We start from the raw sequence: 11,864 nt of genomic DNA, 5'->3' as shown, positions 1-11,864 counted from the left end.
AGAATGGTCAGCACCTTTCACAACGTGGTTTACTTTGCATCATGCCAGCTCACCAGGAGACTGGACTGGATTTTGCATGAGCATGAAACAGAAGAGAAATGAGTAATAGTAGTATTTTAATTGTGTTTTTGCATGTATAAAATATAATTCCATACACACTATGCTGCTTAGTTTAAGTGGCGTTGTGTAATTACTGATAGCTGTAATAAACAGTTGGACTTCCCAGGTTCCTTCTTCATACTGCAGTGAATTAATATCAGCTGTTATCGCCTCAGTTTCCAACATCACATCACACCGCTTCACACAAAGGGCTTTGTCTTGCACAAACACAAGGTTCCCACAGCCTCAAGAGCAAACAAGAAAAATTAGACTGATAAAGCAAATGTCTCCCCTTCGTCTCCTGATACAAACAGCCAACAAAGTCCCAGCCGGTCTTTTCAGACTCAGGCGCTCAGCAGGAAAGTCGGACAAAGGTTTCTGGACTCCGCATAAAGACAAGTGATGGATGAGGAAGATGAAAATACCAAGCAGGTGCCGAGTCCTGAACCTAAAAAGATCGTCGAAAGACCAGAATGGGACAATAAAGTTCAATATTTGTTAACATGCATTGGTTTTGCTGTTGGACTTGGCAACGTGTGGAGATTTCCATATTTGTGTCAAATCTATGGCGGAGGTAAGAGACTGTCACTTCCACTGCACTTTGCAATGTTGAAACAACAGAAGTCTATGTTCAAATCTCAAAAAATATGTAGATTTAAATGCTCTTAACCGCTGCTATTAAAATGTCTCCTGAACCATGGTTGTTATATTCCATGTGTGTCATGAGACATGGTTTTACTTTTTCTGTTTCACTCTTCAATTATCTTTTATTATATGGCTTTTCAAAATTAAACAATTAACTATCCTGATGAATTCAAACAACACTTTCACATATATTAAAAATAAAATTGACTGCCAACATTTTTAGTGACATACCTTATTTACAAGTTCTTGGTTTTTTTGCTTTTTTTACAAAAAGATGAAACACTTCAGTCTTCATATTTAATAAATTCAGAATTATGTCCAATTGGAAAGAAGCATTTCACCCATTTTTTTGTGGCATGCAATTACTTACATTTTCTTCATAGCTGTCATTGGTTTCCTTAAGATTATTCCAACTTAGATAATTCACTATAGTATATAATGGGCAATTTATTAAACCCTAAAAAACAGGACTGTTTTGTTACTACATACAACGGTGCACAAATTGCCAAGTAGATAATACAATTTACACTCTGTCTGGTGCTTAGATATTTTCTATGATACGTATGATAAGCTCTGCATGTTGTTTATACAATGTCCAAGAAACAGAACGTAGGTGACCTTCAGCCATGATGGGAATTCAACTGAAGTTAAATGCTTGCTAAAAAGAAAGCCAGGTTAATTGTGTGATTCTCTTAATTACAAGTTATCATTTATTATGTCACTTATAAATGTGCTTCATTTCAAGGTGCATTCTTGATTCCTTATGCCATTGCCTTCGTTTTTGAGGGCCTTCCTCTGCTGTACATGGAACTGGCGATCGGACAGCGGCTTCGCACGGGGAGCGTCGGCGTGTGGAATTCTATTTCCCCATATCTGGGAGGTCTAGGTGAGAAAGTCTGGGACCAATGAGGGAGTTTTGCAATTCACTCCGGAGAAAAAGATGCCAAAATTAAATCAGAATCCACATATTAACATATGGCTGCGTAAATGATAATAGATTTCCAATTACAGAATTAAATTCTGAATGACGTGTATACACAGGTGTGGCGTCTATGGCCGTGTCCTTTCTAGTTGGTCTTTTCTACAACATGATCTTGGCATGGATCCTCTGGTACTTCTTCCACTCTTTTCAAAACCCACTTCCCTGGAGGAACTGTCCAGTGAACTTAAACCGTACAGATAACTTGTACGTAATGACATGCAACAACGGTAAAAAAAAAAAAAAGACTAATAACCGAAGCAGAAGAGAGAAGGTCCCATTAATGACTCACAATGTGACCCCTCTCTTTGATGCAGGCTATGTGACTGAATGTGAAAAGAGCTCACCGGTAAACTATTTTTGGTATCGTGAGACGCTCAACATAACGGCAAGCATCGAGACCAGCGGTTCCTTCCAGTGGTGGCTTGTGCTCTGTCTTGCATGTGCCTGGTGCATCGTGTACGTCTGCTTCATACGTGGAATTGAGACGATAGGAAAGGTATGCAAGAGGAGATAGCGATAGTCTTACAGCGTTGGCTATGTGGAGAAGAGAGGGAGAAAAGCATGGTGCTGTACCCCTAAAAACAATGTTTGTCTCCAAACCTTTTCAACAGGCGGTTTATGTCACAGTCATCTTTCCCTACATTGTTTTGACCATTTTCTTGGTCAGAGCTTTGACTCTGTCTGGGGCCACTGATGGGTTAATATATCTCTTCACGCCGAATGTAAGTTTTTCATTTGTTTCTTGATGGAAATGTAATCGTGCAAAATCTGAATCTAACGAAAACATAATTTGATAATCACAGTGGGAAACCTTGAAAAATCCTACAGTCTGGTTGGATGCCTCCACTCAGATCTTTTTCTCTTTGTCTCTGGCCTTTGGGGGACTTATTGCTTTTTCCAGTTACAATGCTCAGAAGTAAGCCGACACCATGTTTTGACCACATTTCCAAGAATTAAGGACTGTAACTTTAGCGTAAAATGTAAACACCGAACTAAAATGAGGCTGAATGTCATCTTTGCAGGAATAACTGTGAGAGAGATGCCCTAATTGTTGGATTTGTGAACAGTCTAACATCACTTTATGCATCAATACCTATATTTGCCATTCTTGGATTTAAAGCGAATGAAGACTACATTGACTGCAAAAACTGGTATGTACATGTGAGGTAACCATGGTGAGTAGTAGTGCAGTATACCATCTAATTATTCAGCGTTAATACTATATGCACAACTGACTATGTTATTGCAAGTTGTTGGAACCGAATGCAATTTCAAACAAGGCAATCAAGTGAGTAAAGTTAAAATGTATATATTGGAAAGAAAATGATATGTGAAAGAGTCTGGTGATTCAGGGAGATGATGATCAACTCTGAGTCCAGACACTGAGTCAAAATCAAGTAATTCCATGAACTAACATCCATCTGATTTCAGGAACATACTCAGATTGACGAATGCATTCAACATTGCGGATGAAAACATCACTCTTGAAAACTACGACAAATGGTTAAATTACCTCAACAGAACAGATCCCTCAGAGGTAGAGAGTCTCAGCTTACACACCTGTGATCTGCAGACCTTTCTGGATCAGGTAGTACGATCACATGTTGGAATTGATGGAATTTTGTAAGGTGGTTGCGTATGTGCTAATGCATCACGTCCTACTTTCAGAGTGCCTCTGGGACAGGACTGGCCTTCATTGTGTTTACTGAGGCGGTGATAAAAATGCCAGGCTCTCAGGTGTGGTCGGTGCTTTTCTTTGTCATGCTCTTCAGTCTGGGCCTCTCCTCCATGTTTGGGACTCTGGAGGGGGTCCTGACTCCTCTTCTGGACATGCACGTGATTCCACACTGGATTCCGAAAGAAATTTTCACGGGTGGGAAAAAAAGATCAATTAGTTTTAATTCCGGAACCTTGAACCTTGTTTCATGTGTAAATGTTCTTACTTTCATTCTTTTCCTATTTATAAAAATGTAATGTTTGCATGTGTCCATTTTAATGTAGGATTCAAATAGTATACAGTCTCTATTACCTAGTTGAGCAATGAATAAGTGAATGTACCATGGAATACACATAATATTACATCTAATTACACATTCCCTATGTTTTTCCTGTCTCTCATAGGATTTATGTGCCTGACCTTCTTTATTGTGGGCCTGATCTTCACTTTGGGCTCTGGAAACTACTGGCTTGGGATTTTCAACAGCTATGTGGGATCCCTCCCTCTGCTCATCATAGCCTTCTTTGAGATCATCAGTGTGGTGTACATCTACGGAATGAACAAGTAATGTCATAATTCAAATCATCACTGCAGTCATGTTTCAGTATGTTTGAACGATTTGACGGCCCTTCCATTTTCCCCCAGGTTTAATGACGACATTGAATGGATGACAGGTCGGCGGCCCAACTTCTACTGGCAGAGCTGTTGGCGCTTCATCAGTCCTCTAATGCTCCTGGTGGTATTTGTAGCATATGTCGTAGTGGAGGCTGAAACGCGACCAACATATCAAACCTGGAACCCAGACTATGTGAGAATATTTTTCTAACTATCTACATCACAGCATAAAATATCTTGAATATGGCAAACAAGAAAAAAAAAAGGTTCTGACTTTACACTCCATTACCCCCGCAGGTGCACTTCCCCCTTGCTGACACCCAGCAGTATCCTGAATGGGTTTTTGCTATCTGTGTGGTCCTATCTCTCATTCCTATTTTCTCTATTCCTATTGTGGCTATTTACAAATTCACGGGCTTCCTGAAGAAGTACATTATGAACAGGCACATCCAAAATCCATATGCAAATGAACTCTAAATGTACATTTGTTATGTTGTTTGCAGTTTTATCTAATCATTCATCACAACTATGAGTAGATTATGTGTTTTGTTTGATGCCTAACCCTTGACCGCTCACTTTTTGTTTTGTTTTTTTAAATCTTGGCTGTGGTAATGCATTTGGCAACAATTTTGGCATGGGTATGTAACCTGGGATCTTAAAATATGTGAATAATTCTATGAATAATAATTCTTCATTGCATGTTAGCAGAAAAAACCAGATAATAAAATCATGCATTTAATATTGTTAGACATTTATTCTGTCAAAATTGCAGATTGGGTTATACAACTATAATTCTTCTCTTCTGTCACATCACATGTTTAAGATAATGCATTTTTCTGCTTCTATTTCAAGCTTGACTGTATGTACAGTTTCAGTCATTGTACAATGTTTCATGCATAGATCCGCAGACACACATGCATGCAGCCTTCAAATAAAAAACCTTCATCATCCTGCCGTGCTCCCAAGATGTATCTCTGGTGAAAACAAAGCTATCGCTGGCTGTGAGATTATGTTGCTGTTGTCACTGCCAAAAAAACGCATGCATACATTTAGCTCGGTAGATGAGCCATATTATACCTAGCACAATGGAGAAAGCATCATTCGTATTGGGCAGCTGGATGACCGACGGTTGACACTTCCTGTGTGCAGCAGAGCAGACAAAGTGTTGGACCTCAGCAGCAGCTGGGAAATGTGGATGCACATTTTCACTTCCAATTTTCCACAGCCAAAATGAAAATATTGCCAACAACTACACCAAGTGTGGCAAGATCTGCATGGAAAACATCTGATCCTCATCTTGTTCTTGTTAAAATATTTTTTTCTTTATTTTTAGACACCCCCTCCCCAGGATTATAATTTACATTTTTTAGACAGAAATATTTAATATTATATTGAAGACTGACACAACAAGTAAACATGCATCAAAATCAATACACTCTGCCTGTAGATAATAGGAGCTAACTATGTTTGGAATTGATTCATAAAAAAATGGCATTACTTAAACATAGTGGCATTTAAAGGGTTAAAATTCTAAATTCATCTGGATTCTTGAAGGTTATTGTCTGATATTCTGAACTGATTTAGGCTCAGCTTAAAGTGGAGAATAAGTTTAAGATATTTTAGGGCACTTTAGAGACGCATTTATGTCCTCTTAAAGCTCAAGGAGTTGTAGGTAATAAGTTTTGACACAAGACCCAATTAACATCGTCTCGCCGTGTGGATTACTTTTGAAAGAAGAACAGTCATCCATAAATATATTGACAGCCGTACTTGTAATTTCAGTGCCTTTTCTAAATGAAACATTTTCCAAGTTGTAGCTTTATATTGGTGAAAAACATTGAAATGCTCTCATCCAGATCACATTTTTACCTAAATGTTTTAACTGGAGACTAACAGGATCAGGATGTGATGGAGAACGTCTCTGATCGGCAAGTAAAAGATATATTATTGATTCTTAAAAAGCAAAATCACAAATATTGCAGGACTGTGCTTGTGTGCATGAGGTTGCATGTCTGTGATCACAGATGTTGTACATGTGTGTGAGAATGTTGTATTTTGAGTCATACGGAGTTACACGGTTGTCTTTTTTGTGGTGTGGGTGGTCACCCTGGACCCTAACGCCCCCCCCCCCCCCCCCAGTGTCACGTGCTTTGGAATATGCTGGCTGCCTTTGTTGACCCTCTGCCTGTTCTGCTTTTCTGGCACTTTCATACAATGGTGCACTTGCACACTGATGTTATTAAGCCTTTCAAACTACTACAGTTTGAATTCCAGCTGTCTGGAAAGGTGAGTATCCCAAATAGGATACATGGAAAAAGATACATCATCGAAGAGCAACGGCAAGCATTGGGTGTGACATCAGAACAAAGGTGATGGACCCTGCATTGACGTATGAATATTTTAAAACTGCATTAATGGATTCATGCTAGGTAATAACTAATGCACAAACTTTTATTACTATTAATAATAATCTTGTTAGTTGACATTCATTGTTCACTTCTCAAATTGGATTTAACTGTCATTATTTAAACTATTTAAAACACAAAAAAGAGATTTAAACATTTGTTAATTACTGTATGACTGATGTGAAGCAAATTAGATATAGTTTTCCTACGAGTCAACTATTTTGCTTATGCAGTTAAAAAAAAACTTGTAAGTAAAGAACAAAACATCTTTAAAGATAAAAAGGATTAAACTGTACTGTCAACAATGGGACAGGGGTGCGACAAGTTCACAAGTTTTTTAACCTATGATCCTGCTCTAGACCATGTCCCAGCGCGCAGATGCCGCCCAGTGTGGCGGAGTTGTCGTCGAGTTTGAGTCAGAAGAAATCAGGGATGCAAGAGCCAAAAAAGCCAAGAGTGTAACAGGTGAACCCCTCTTTTATTCAATTTAGAGTTTGTGTAAAAAGTTTGTTTAAATACCTGATGTGTGCTTCTTTCATTTTCACGCATTTTCTCAAGGTTCAGCTCTCATCTACCTCAAGGGTCCCAAGTTTCTCATCTATGTCAGTGGAGCATTATCAATGTGGGTAAGAATCAGTTCCCGTAGAAAGATTCTCGGAGAAATAAATTGGACCTGGAATCTTAAATGACTGCAAGGTAGCCTACAAACTGTACATGTGTGACAGCAATGAAAACAGCACCCCGCGCAAACGACACGTAAAGATGCTTTGTTTTGAACAGGGTGACCGCATGTGGCACTTTGCAATTTCTGTGTTCCTGATTGAGCTTTATGGTCACAACCTGCTGCTGACTGCGGTTTTTGGATTGGTAGTAGCTGGGTCAGTGCTCCTCCTCGGGGCGTTGATCGGAGACTGGGTCGACCGCAATCCCAGGAACAAAGGTATCTACCACCATTCCACACCCGTTTCAAAATGTTAGCATGCAGTGAGCCACACAGAAGTGATGGAGATCAGTGGGACTCAAGGTTGGGCCCAGGCTTGTTTTCCAGTCCTCAGGTGGTGAAATCCATTCCCCAAATGTCTGAAGCGTAAATCAAGCTCTGAGTGAACAGCTATCAGAAATAGCAAGACGCATCCAATGACTGATGTCAGGTTTCTGTAGAATATACTTGTGATCTGAGAATCTGAAAATATGTTTTTGTTCTTTATTTTAGTTGCACATGGATCTCTTTTCATTCAGAACGTCTCCGTGACAGTATGTAGCTTTGTGCTCATGTTGGTGTTCCTATATAAGCAAAGGATTGAGCAGATCTGGGATGGCTGGCTTACTGTGAGTAGACGCGACATGTTTGTTGACAACTTGGTCTCTTGTTGATGTGCAGACTCAAAAACTCACCATGATTGTTGCACAGAGAAGTTACTTGCTGCTGTTGTCTCCTCTGTGTCGCTGTTATCTCTTCTTCTGAGCTTGTGGTCACTCTGTGCTGTCATAGTAACATGTTGCATCGCAAAACTTACACAAGGTGGTTTGTTATACCGTGGTGATCATCCTGGCAGATGTGGCAAACCTTGCGAGCACAGCGTTGACCATTGCAATTCAGAGGGACTGGATTGTGGTTATCACAGGCTACAACCGAGGTCACTTAGCTGGTGAGGAATTCATCCTCTGCAGAGACTAGCTTGAGTCTGCAAGATACTCATTGGACCCATTTCTGTGACTCCCGAAAGTCCTCTGATGGAACCGCATTAATCTAATGTGTCTCTGACCCTAACTAAAGGGATGAATGCAACCATGAGGCGAATAGATCAGGTGACTAACATCCTGGCACCACTGGCAGTAGGGCAGGTCATGACCCTGGCCTCCAATGTCATTGGCTGTGGTTTCATCCTTGGCTGGAACCTTGTGTCGCTCATCGTGGAGTTCTTCTTCTTGTCTCGGGTGTACCGAATCGTCCCTGCTCTGTCCGCCAAACCATCTGTGGAGGAGGAGGATTTGGTGTATCAGCAGGGAACGGAGAGAGCAAGGTCACAAGGTATGTTCTGATCAATGCTTTGTCTGTCTGACACCCACTGTTTATTTTATTTTTTGTATGTTGAAGGCAGCAGTATAAAAGTGATTTTTAAACCATGCACTACTTAAGACAGACTCTTTAGTTTGTGTACAGGACCTTCAGTCTGTGTTCCACAGGCAGCCCATATAGATTAGTGTGGATGTACTTTGCAGAAGCTGTTGATGTGATTAATGTGACGTGGAGCAGATTGGTAGTTTTGGGTCTTTCAAACTGATGAACAGAAGTAACGAATGCGATTCCTCCTTATATTCAGATGATGATAATGAGGCACAACCCCAGCCCCTGACAGGAAGTAACTGCCACACAAGACTGCACCTAAAAGAAATCACCAGGTTGCCACTGTGCTTCCGGAGGTTTCGCTGGCTGGTGAGCACCTGTAAGGACGGCTGGAGGGCTTACTACCGCCAGCCCATCTTCCTGGCAGGAATGGGTCTGGCTTTCCTCTACACCACGGTCCTGGGCTTTGACTGCATCACCACAGGCTATGCCTATACTCAGGGCATAAGTGGCTCTCTCCTCAGTCTGCTGATGGGCGTGTCAGCTATCACCGGGCTGATGGGCACTGTGATGTTCACCAAACTCAGGAAGTCCTATGGCCTGGTTAACACAGGAATTATCTCAAGCTGCCTTCACCTGGGGTGCTTGCTGCTGTGTGTGTGCTCTGTTTTTGCCCCAGGCAGCCCAATGGATCTGAGCTTGTTGATGCCCTACATCGGCAACTCCTCTGCTGAGCTCGGGGAAATGGCAAGCCAAAGGCAAAAACATAGTTATCCTCTGAGGGGGGGTAGCAATCAGCCACTGCTGCCTGATCGGTCCTCCATCCACTGGACCAACAACACTGTGCTTTTTGAAAACGTGCCCTCTGACACAGCACCAGAATCTTATGCTTCCATAATCCTGCTGTTCTTGGGCGTCATCACAGCGCGCATTGGTGAGTAGATGGACATATAAAGCTGACTGTCTTCAATAAATACAAAAACTGTTTGAATCCATTTATTCACAAGGCATCAATATTAGACAAGTTATTCCATGTTCCCAACTAGGATGGTCAATATATTATAAAAACTTGCAGTACAGTACAGCAATACCAAAGGCATGTAATGATAAGTGTTATCGTTATATATATGATTTGTCCACTAGAGGACGCTGTGCACAAATACTGAAAAGCCCAAGTAAGTGCATAGTATATAATGGTTAATTTTATGTATTTATTTTTGGTTAGTTTGTTTCCATGGAGAGTTTAAAGAGTTTGTGCATTAAGGAAGCTTAAGGAAATGTTCATGCTTTTATCAACAGAACATAAATACGTTGAGCCCCATTTCAATCTTGCTTTAATGTTATACAATATGTAACAATATTGTGTAAAGCGTAGCTGTTACGATAAATGGCTTTAAAGAGCAGGTCAACTTTTAAAATGTAACGGCTTCTCTGTTTTAGGTCTCTGGTCTTTCGACCTGACAGTGACCCAGCTCCTGCAGGAGAACATCTGTGAGTCAGAGAGGGGTGTGGTTAACGGGGTTCAGAGCTCTATGAATTACCTGATGGATCTCCTCCACTTCATCATGGTGATCTCCGCTCCACAGCCACAGCATTTCGGTGTCCTAGTTATCACTTCGGTATTCTTTATCACCACCGGTCACACTATGTATTTCCTGTATGCACACAAAGCCAAGAGAAAATGGCACCTTGACACATAAAGAGGGAGACGTGACGCATACGTCGAAGGTATGAGACGCTTACCGGCACAGATTCCCCTCTGCACCTATGAAATGAATGTCTCCCACTGTTCTCTCAGCAGTTTTATTGCAGCACTTCTCTCCCAGCTTAGCCATTGGTTTCATGACAACAAAGTAAGCGCCTGTCCCCAAATCGGTTACTTTCTTCGAGCAGGGCCATGTGCCATAGCAGCAAACAACAACTCAGGTGAAACAGCGTAGGAGACACGCTCCCTCTGAGGTGGACGCACTAAGTGCAGCAATGGCACCTCCAGGGGGAAATGTCCTTATCCATGTACAACAGGACACAAAGGTAATGGCTAAGGCGGCATGTGTCTTTCCAAAAACCTGGCAGATCACTGCACTTTGGTCTCACAAGCCTGTCAGTTTACAAAGCTTCATTGGATGGGAGGGGTGATGGATGGTGAGATTCCTCTAAGCATCACTCAGTAAACAATGAGTGTTGGGAGGAAAACTTTAAAGTGAAAATTACAAGCAAGATGAGACTCTTCTTCAACAAGTGCCATGAAAGTTGCTGATCCGTCCACTTTGAAATACTCCGGGCGGCCCAAAAAGGAGCACAAAGCGAACTGGGTGTGAGATGATCTGATCAAGAATTCAAAAAGACAGCGCCCATTTCCTTTCCCTGGTTTGTTTCTCTGCGGATGAATCAAGTCCTTCTTTCATGCATGTAAACCTGGCTTATGTTACAACAACTACAACATCACATCACTCCATGTACTTAAGGTACACTTATAATAATACATTTTGATCTAATTGCTTGTGTACTTAATAAATATCATTTTAAAGAGTGAAATGAAATGTTTCAATCCAAAAAGGAACCAGTTTTCATTTTGACATTACATGTTATGCTAATCAGACAGCTATACCTTATGTAAGCCGATGACAATCAGTGCTTTTGGCTTTGTTAGACTTTGTTCCCTTCTTTTGTATTTTTGATGAACTTAGCATCGCCTTACCTCAGCTGAGAACAAGAATACTTTGGGAATATAACTTGGCAATTACTCTCAGCTACTGAATGTTTATATATTTCCTTCAGGTACAATGGAAATAACACAATGTCACACAACCAGCAACACTCAATATATTTGTATTATTTTCCTGTGAAATTGTATGTTGTCCTCATTTTCAGACTGATAATTACAATATTAAAGACAACTGAATATAATCTTTGGTCTCAAGTCTTCTGATTAGAATAATCATCACCAAGTGGCAGTAAAATAAATTGCCACATACATCAGATTAAAGTCTCAAATATCATTTAAATATGATAAATCTGGGTCGGGTCATCGGCAATTCATTTGGCTCAACCTCCCACCTGTAAGCGCCTGTCCCCAAATCGGTTACTTTCTTCGAGCAGGGCCATGTGCCATAGCAGCAAACAACAACTCAGGTGAAACAGCGTAGGAGACACGCTCCCTCTTAATAAGTTGGAATCATTCCAATAAAAAAAGGGCAACTGCATGGTCTGCTGTAGCACTGACTAAACTTTGGTTGTTGGCAGAGGAGGGACAATGTTAGTTTCCTGTGCAATTTGAAATAACGCAGCTAGAAAATGTTTTTCCTCGACTGGGTGAGATGACCTACTGTAACA

The 11,864-nt window shown here is 40.9% G+C and overlaps 2 protein-coding genes across 2 annotated transcripts; both read left to right on the top strand.

Annotated features, from left to right (window-relative positions):
- The first annotated feature begins 501 nt into the window (after positions 1 to 501).
- LOC137910610 (sodium-dependent neutral amino acid transporter B(0)AT3-like) lies at positions 502 to 4,535 on the top strand. The gene is made up of 12 exons (XM_068754988.1): positions 502 to 673; positions 1,490 to 1,630; positions 1,786 to 1,920; positions 2,038 to 2,222; positions 2,338 to 2,448; positions 2,530 to 2,642; positions 2,749 to 2,877; positions 3,158 to 3,314; positions 3,395 to 3,599; positions 3,848 to 4,007; positions 4,089 to 4,251; positions 4,356 to 4,535. Exons 1-12 carry the CDS (start codon positions 502 to 504, stop codon positions 4,533 to 4,535), a joined length of 1,851 nt encoding a protein of 616 aa, XP_068611089.1.
- A 2,290-nt stretch (positions 4,536 to 6,825) lies between these two features.
- si:ch211-254p10.2 (ferroportin) lies at positions 6,826 to 10,231 on the top strand. The gene is made up of 8 exons (XM_068759042.1): positions 6,826 to 6,928; positions 7,022 to 7,089; positions 7,244 to 7,403; positions 7,677 to 7,792; positions 7,986 to 8,112; positions 8,241 to 8,495; positions 8,788 to 9,465; positions 9,972 to 10,231. Exons 1-8 carry the CDS (start codon positions 6,826 to 6,828, stop codon positions 10,229 to 10,231), a joined length of 1,767 nt encoding a protein of 588 aa, XP_068615143.1.
- The last annotated feature ends 1,633 nt before the right edge of the window (positions 10,232 to 11,864 follow it).

Source organism: Brachionichthys hirsutus, chromosome 3 (genome assembly GCF_040956055.1).
Source record: "Brachionichthys hirsutus isolate HB-005 chromosome 3, CSIRO-AGI_Bhir_v1, whole genome shotgun sequence".
Classification (NCBI taxonomy): domain Eukaryota; kingdom Metazoa; phylum Chordata; class Actinopteri; order Lophiiformes; family Brachionichthyidae; genus Brachionichthys; species Brachionichthys hirsutus.
Note: the sequence above shows the minus strand (reverse complement) of the source record. Positions and strands in the feature narration are given on the sequence as shown.

What these genes read in the sequence shown, in the direction of transcription:
- LOC137910610 (XM_068754988.1), top strand. Translation starts at nt 502, where the DNA reads ATGGATGAGGAAGATGAAAATACCAAGCAGGTGCCGAGTCCTGAACCT. An exon ending in TATATCTCTTCACGCCGAAT is followed by an intron (nt 2,449 to 2,529) that starts GTAAGTTTTTCA and finishes TGATAATCACAG; the next exon opens with TGGGAAACCTTGAAAAATCC. An exon ending in TCCGAAAGAAATTTTCACGG is followed by an intron (nt 3,600 to 3,847) that starts GTGGGAAAAAAA and finishes TGTCTCTCATAG; the next exon opens with GATTTATGTGCCTGACCTTC.
- si:ch211-254p10.2 (XM_068759042.1), top strand. Translation starts at nt 6,826, where the DNA reads ATGTCCCAGCGCGCAGATGCCGCCCAGTGTGGCGGAGTTGTCGTCGAG. An exon ending in GTGGAGCATTATCAATGTGG is followed by an intron (nt 7,090 to 7,243) that starts GTAAGAATCAGT and finishes TGTTTTGAACAG; the next exon opens with GGTGACCGCATGTGGCACTT. An exon ending in CGTCATCACAGCGCGCATTG is followed by an intron (nt 9,466 to 9,971) that starts GTGAGTAGATGG and finishes TCTCTGTTTTAG; the next exon opens with GTCTCTGGTCTTTCGACCTG.